Source organism: Syngnathus typhle, linkage group LG20 (assembly GCF_033458585.1).
Source record: "Syngnathus typhle isolate RoL2023-S1 ecotype Sweden linkage group LG20, RoL_Styp_1.0, whole genome shotgun sequence".
Classification (NCBI taxonomy): domain Eukaryota; kingdom Metazoa; phylum Chordata; class Actinopteri; order Syngnathiformes; family Syngnathidae; genus Syngnathus; species Syngnathus typhle.
Genome location: NC_083757.1, coordinates 4,000,469 through 4,007,395, shown reverse-complemented (window position 1 = coordinate 4,007,395; position 6,927 = coordinate 4,000,469). Strand labels below are relative to the sequence as shown.

The 6,927-nt window shown below is 37.5% G+C and overlaps 1 protein-coding gene and 1 long non-coding RNA gene across 4 annotated transcripts; one reads left to right on the top strand and one right to left on the bottom strand.

The window, feature by feature from the left end:
• The first annotated feature begins 687 nt into the window (after positions 1–687).
• Positions 688–3,870, top strand: LOC133144096 (CMP-N-acetylneuraminate-beta-galactosamide-alpha-2,3-sialyltransferase 1-like). 3 transcript variants are annotated; one of them, XM_061266499.1, is made up of 8 exons: positions 688–800; positions 894–964; positions 2,274–2,528; positions 2,624–2,820; positions 2,926–3,093; positions 3,205–3,250; positions 3,329–3,448; positions 3,543–3,870. In XM_061266499.1, the coding sequence occupies exons 3-8, from the start codon at positions 2,283–2,285 to the stop codon at positions 3,708–3,710; spliced, it is 945 nt and encodes a 314-aa protein (XP_061122483.1). In that variant the 5' UTR covers positions 688–800; positions 894–964; positions 2,274–2,282; the 3' UTR covers positions 3,711–3,870. The 3 variants fall into 3 exon arrangements, with proteins under 3 accessions (XP_061122483.1, XP_061122480.1, XP_061122482.1); XM_061266496.1 differs by having other exon boundaries at positions 894–2,528; XM_061266498.1 differs by lacking the exon at positions 688–800 and having other exon boundaries at positions 827–964.
• Positions 3,871–5,216: 1,346 nt separating this feature from the next.
• On the bottom strand, positions 5,217–6,426 carry LOC133144098 (uncharacterized). The gene is made up of 2 exons (XR_009710594.1): positions 6,201–6,426; positions 5,217–5,567 (listed from the first exon to the last, which is right to left on the bottom strand). It is a non-coding gene; the product is annotated as an uncharacterized LOC133144098 (long non-coding RNA).
• Positions 6,427–6,927: the final 501 nt, after the last annotated feature.

Below are 6,927 nucleotides of genomic sequence, written 5' to 3'. Positions count from 1 at the left end.
AACTAAGCCTCACATAGTTGCCGTGCAATTTCAAATGAGTTGTTTTAAATCTTGTTCTAAACTCTCAGATAACATGACATGACCCGCTATTATTTTATTTTGAATATTATTGATAATAATATTATTTATCGGTTTACTCACTAACCCTAACCCCAGCACTGGAATTGCAGAGTCTGTCCTGTTTCCTCAACCGACTGTCTTCTCCGTGGTTGGCTGACTCATCCTGGACTGTGATCAGATAACTTGAAGCATGTTGAATGCCATTTTCCTGTGGAACAATGCAACTAAACCTTTGCTAAGTTTATCTTCTTGGTAAACTAACATAACACACAATAAGAATGAGGAACTAGCCCGAAACACTTCAACACACATTAAGTAAATACGAGGTAATTGGTATGCAGTTTCTTAAACATTAAGTAAATATGGGATAACTTATATGCAACTATTTTAAACTGTTAAGAAAGAAAAACAGTTCAGATCAGCAACAATATGAATCAAAGCTACAGTTAACGCAATATCATTTTTTCTCTTTCTTTTTATGTTCTATTGTACTATGGAGTTATCATTTTCTGTATTTTTACTTTTTTTCTTGTATTTCTTTAATGTTCGAAATAAACAAACAAACAAACAAACTAGATAAGAAGAACTTAGTTCAACTTTAAAGCAGTTCAACTCGTAAAAGATGAGCCCCCCCCCAGGTTTGGGAGGCAAAGGCTTAACCTCAATTATTCCAACAGCTACCATTATCGTTCCAGGGATTAAGATTTGTAAATTGAACCCATGAAGCTGGATTTCTTCCGGTAATTGCATCCTTGCATCTTGTATGACAAATAAATGTGAGTAAAAAACTATTCATTTTCATGGGTGACAAAAACATGACCCTCCCCTTTAAGCCAGCTACCTGTTCTACCTGCTCTTCCTGCTGTACTTGACCAAACTGATTCACACCTCATCTCGATAGCAGGTAAGAATATTTTATCTTGACGCGGATGGAACTGGGTTGAATATTTTGTTCTAGCGCTTTTCTACCAAACCTTACAAGCATGCATGGAAATGAAATCAAATTAACATCTATAACAGACTTGGATTGATCACAGGCTATTTTGTTTACTGTTTACAGATAAAAGAAAAAGTCTTACCTTTTTTACCTAAATGAATAAATCTGTCATTTTATTTGAGAACTGTCCGTGGTACTATAACAAGCTACGATGTCGTCAAACTAAAAACAAAAGCTGAATACAAGGAACCAAAGTGATTATCAACTGGGAGCAGGTGGGGATGGGAACCAGGTAGCGTTCATTACAAACAGGTAAAGCACACCCCTTGGGAGCTTTCATAATAAAACAACCCAATCCCGAAGGAGTAAAAAACCTTCAGCTGGGAAGACAACTACCAGAATACTAAAGCGCTTTAAAAGAAGCTCAACAATATTGCTCAACAAAATTACAATTGAGAACTTTTGTTCCTTACAATGGCCAGCTGCTGTTCCATCCGCCCTGTTGCTTGTCTCAAGGTGAATTCCGACCTTTCTTTAACATTTGTATTGGTATTTAGTGAACAATGGTTGTCATCTTTTACAGATAAGCTTCCATTGTCCTTCTAAGATATTTGATGCATGATTGCAAATCTCATGCCGGGCGGGTCTAAATTTGAATGGCCTTGTTGTTTTTTTTGGGCTTGTGTAAGCCTCGGTTGACTGACTCAAGAACAGGTTTTGAGTGGCATTCCCCATAAACTATTCAGGTGCTTGTAGTGTCGTGATAATTAGACACTACCCCTTTAAGAGACGGAGGAAGTGAGAGGGGGTTAAACAGAGAGCGGGAGAGTTGTAGTAAAAACAGAACGAGCGAGGAGTCAATGTTGCACTACCTGTAACTATGAATGAAAGTTATTAAAGCTTCAACTTCAAAGATCTAAACTGAGAGGACATCCAGTTTCTACAGTGCTCAATAAAGGAAAAATGACCAAGATTATCTATAAAATTGACTCCAAATTATTCATTTAATTACAGTATTAAAATTCCCGTGGAGAAAATTTGATGGATAGACAGTATTTAAATTATTTATCTAAAGAATAATAGTGGGCCTAAAATGGAGCCCTGAGGAGCACCATAACACATTTTGAGCTAGCTAGAGAATAATCGTGGGCCTAAAATGGAGCCCTGAGGAGCACCATAACATATTTTGAGCTATTTAGGCTTGTGTGAAAAGCACAAAACTTTAAGCGGGTGTGACACCTTGGTTTCTATGATGTTCACATTTCCACTCCCACAGCCACACGAGATGTTGTCCAGACTGCGACCGACTTGGCTCCTGTTTATCCTCCTGTGTTTCACTGGTGCCAATTTGTTCTATAAATTCAAATGGAATATGCCAAACTTGTATTGGCTCTGGCCGCAAAGTGTCTGCAGCTGCCGAAAATGTTTGGCTGAGAGTCCACACGAGTTTAAATCGCTAATGGACGCCTCACCAAAGCCTTTTTTGTCCGTACCAAATCCAACCACGGAGGATGATTTCAACTGGTGGAAGGTAGATGCACATAGTGTGCAATTACTGTTTCTATATTTATGATTATGTTAAATTTAGCCTTCACAAAATGTAACCTACATAATATTTTTTTTCAGAAATTGCAGACGGAGCAGCGCTCCTTTGTTTTTTTAAATGAAACTATCAACAACCTATTTGAGATTTTTCCGCACGTCCCTCAAGTTGAGCAGCCATCGCCTGACCGTTGCAGGACTTGTGCGGTGGTGGGCAATTCGGGCAATCTCAAAGGATCGCACTATGGACCTATGATCGATCACCATAACATGGTAATAAGGTAAATCAACTGTACCTCGCTGGCGTTTTCTTTCTTGCTTCTGGCCAAGCACACCCATTGAGTTCAACTCTGACCTTTTGAATAACAGTCTGATAATTCCTGTAGATTGAACCGCGGGCCCACAAAGGGCTATGAGTCAGACGTTGGCAGCAAGACAACTCATCGTGTCATGTATCCAGAGAGCGCCAGCAGTTTGGACAACAGCACTCATCTGGTGTTCTTTCCGTTTAAGATAAATGACCTGCTTTGGCTGCTCAGGAGCTTTGCCCCTCGGTAGGTGTTATCATTGAAACCCAATACTCGTATTGCTACGCTCTATAGTTTGGAATGTTAAATTGAAAAAACAAAATGGAGGGCCCAGTTTTATACTGATTATTTCAACAGAGAAAATGGGCAAGAAAACCCAAAGAGGATTGGCAACAAGAACTTGGTGAGTCTAATTGACCTATAAATTATCAAATTTCTCCATTTCATTTTTGAGTGTCTTTAAGAGTCTGCCTCTCAACAGGTGATGATCATAAACCCGGCATTTCTGAAATATGTTCATGAAATATGGCTGAAAAAGAGAGGCCGCTATCCATCCACTGGATTTATGACCTTGGTGCTCAGCTTGCAACTTTGTGATGAGGTAGGTGGCTCTTTATCGTGTCAGTCATATTAGGAAATATAGTTTAAATAAATAGATAAATCTGTGGACCTATAATTGTGTTTTTCCTCATCAGGTCAGTGTTTTTGGCTTTGGTGCTGACAGAGATGGAAATTGGAACCATTATTTTGAGATCCTGAGAAACAAAAAACTGAGAACTGGACCTCATCCTGGCATGCAGGAATATGAGGTCATTCGTGAGTTGCATCAGAAGCAGATCATTCGTTTTTTTCAAGGACTGTAACCTGTTTGGGACTCTCACGCATTCAACATTGATTGGGGTTTATTTACATGGCCTTCCGTCCAGTTCCTGTTTTTAATACGAGGTGTAGAAGGTAAATATATTTATTGTATAACAGTGTTGTCTTCCTTCTAAAAATATCAAATAAAAGTTTTTAAACTTTTTTTATGGTTTTAACTACAATATCAAATAGGGATTTGTGTTCAAAACAAACGTGTATTTTGACAACATATATGTATTTAATCTTAAATTAATAATTTAAAATTGATTAAAAATGAATACATTTAAAATTAATAAAATCTCACTTACAGCGGGAAAATATAGAATCAGAAACAATTCATCCGAGTAAATGATGTTTTCCTGGAATGCCTGCGTAAACATACGAGTTAATGAACTGCTCATGAATCGTTAGGCCTCTTTAAGCCCTATATGAGCGTTTTTAATGGGGGCACTGCCATCTAGCGGTTTGATTGTGGAAGTGCAATTTACAATGGCGGTCTCACTAAATTCTGCCTTTTTCACTCATCAGAAATTATTACCCTGAAATAGTAATTATCTACTACTAAAAACGGAAAATTGCTGCTTTCTGTGGTGAATTAAACGTTTCATCACGCTGTTTAATATACAGTTGGAATGTAAAACTAAGTATAAAAGGCAGATATCGGATTAAAAAAAAGTCCCGTGACGCCATTATTTTAGAACAAAATTAGAATATTTTTAGTAAGTGCTAAATTTGATATTAAACGAGTTGATCCATCCATTTAATATTCAAACTCCTTTTAGAAATGAAACTCCACTTGGTAAAACTGCAAGCTACACTTCCTGTTTAAAACCGCTAGATGGCGGTGCGCCCATTATAAACGCTCGTAGTAGCGTTTTATGAGGCAATCCAATTCTCAGTGGAAGAGCAGTTCATATTCACAAAAATTAGTTTACTCGGATAAACTGTATGTAATTATGTTTTAACGCTGGTAAGTGGGAATTGAATAAATGTATGCCGTCAAAATACATGTTTGATCCATCTATTAAATATTAAAACTCCTTTTCCTCAGAAATGAAACTGCACTATCACTAATTGCTGCTTTTAAACAACGAAAATTAATAAAACACAAACGCAGTTTATCCAAGTTAATAATATTTCCTGGAATGCCTCCGTAAAATGTTTGATTTCTTAGCTTTAAATGTTTATAAACTCCTCTTGGATTGCGTTTGTAATGGCGTAGTGCCCTCTTGCGGTGCTTATTTGGAAGTACAACTTACAACGACGGTTTTACCAAGTTCTGCTATTTTCATCAGAAATTCTTGCTTTAAAAAGTAATTATGTGCTACTAAAAATAGAAATTTGCTTTGTGATATATCAAACGTTTTATTTAGTTGTTTAAAAGCAGCAACCGATGTTGTACTTTGTTTTATATTTAAATATGCTGCTAACTACATTACACATCTTAGATGATTGCTGCAAATGTTAGTTTTTCAACAAAAAACAAATGAAGACTTCAGTGAGACAGATCAGTTAACCATCATTTAATGCCCCATGAAAGAAACACAAAGGTGACAAAGATTCCATTCACTACTTGTGATGTGACATGAGGATTGACTTGCTCTAGGTGATTCTTGTGGTCTTAGTTCCAAGCCAGCGCACGTAAACACCCTTCTCTCAGCCGTTTCTGCAGTGGATTTCAGCTGAGTGTAGGATGTTTACATGAATTGAGCCCAGATTTGAGAAGAAAAGTTGTCTTGGTCCGTGGCGGCGGCGGCGGCGGAGGAGGCTGGAAGTAGCCGGCGACGGCAAACATCAGACTGAAAGCTCTGCAGGGAAGACAGCTTCCAGTCGGGGATGTTTACAGCCCCATGGACTACCTAGGGGAGGAAAAAAAAAACTTGAAAGTAACAAGGAAAAAAGTCATATTACAAGAGGGAATCATTAATTGAATATATTGTACAAGTTTTATATTATTGTCTTTATATTTACACTCACGGTGATTGTAATTTTACATGATCGTTTTGAAATTTACAGTCATAATTTTAATGACTATTTGACTTAAAAAAAACACAAGGAAAAAAAGAAATAAAAATCAAGTTAGTCTGACGTCACGGGCGTCGTTTAAGGCATTTCTCCGTCACCTTGGCAGCTGCGACTGTGTGACCTCTGCATGTTTACGTGCGTTTCTTTGAAACGCTTTAGCTGCAAGAGATGAACGCAACATTTCGCGACCTAGCGTGCAGTGACGTCACAATGTAAACAACTGTGAAAAGCTTGAAAGGCCATAAAGCGACTGTCAAAGTCTGAGCCAAAACAGCCCAAAAAGATCACTTTAAGACACGCGTACTTGCCATTTAAATGCGCCAATGCGTGGAAATGCTCCTCTTCATGCGAGCGAACGATTTAAAATAACTTTATTGCACGAAGCGGTTGTTTAAAGCTAAGAAATCAAACTGTTAGCTTGTGCTAGGCTAATGGCTAGCTATAGCTAGCTTCTCCGTGACCCCAACCTTGTGCTGTCTGACGTCTCCATACCGGGCCGAGTAAAAAGCCTCATTGCGCCGTGTCGACGTCCACTCGACTCTGATGTTATTTTCACAAGTCATTCAGGACACGTCACGTCCACTCCGGGGCAACCTGTTGTTTATCACCCCCCCACCTCCACCATCCCACACACGTACTCTACCATCTTCCATTCACTTGCCTTTATTTTGACCTTATAGTTACTCGACACCAACATTGACGTCATTGTCATGGCAACGTAGTCCCGCCCACCACCGCGATGATTGGGTTAGACAAATTTGCATTATTTTTACATATCACGACTTTAAAACGTTATTAGATTTGAACGGGAATCTCAATATAACAAAATAAAATAGTAATACATGTATGTATACATTTGCATTTGTTTGAATTATGGTATCCTTCCCTTTTTTAAAAAAAAAAAGTATATAAGATTGAGGGGAAAAAATAGTCAAAACGTAAACAAAAATATTAGTCGATTGGAAAAATTCAAAATGGAAAATTAAATGTAAAAAATATTATTATACAACATTACTTTAAAATTATAACATTAGAAAATGTTAATAATTAGCGGGTCAGGTATACAGTATACAAAATCATATCAAATATACATTCAAAACTAAAAACTTTGTAACAGCTTGGCTCTTACAATAATTATCATTGCTTTTAGGGCTTTTCTGTTGGATCATTTGACATAAGTAATAATTTCTGCAT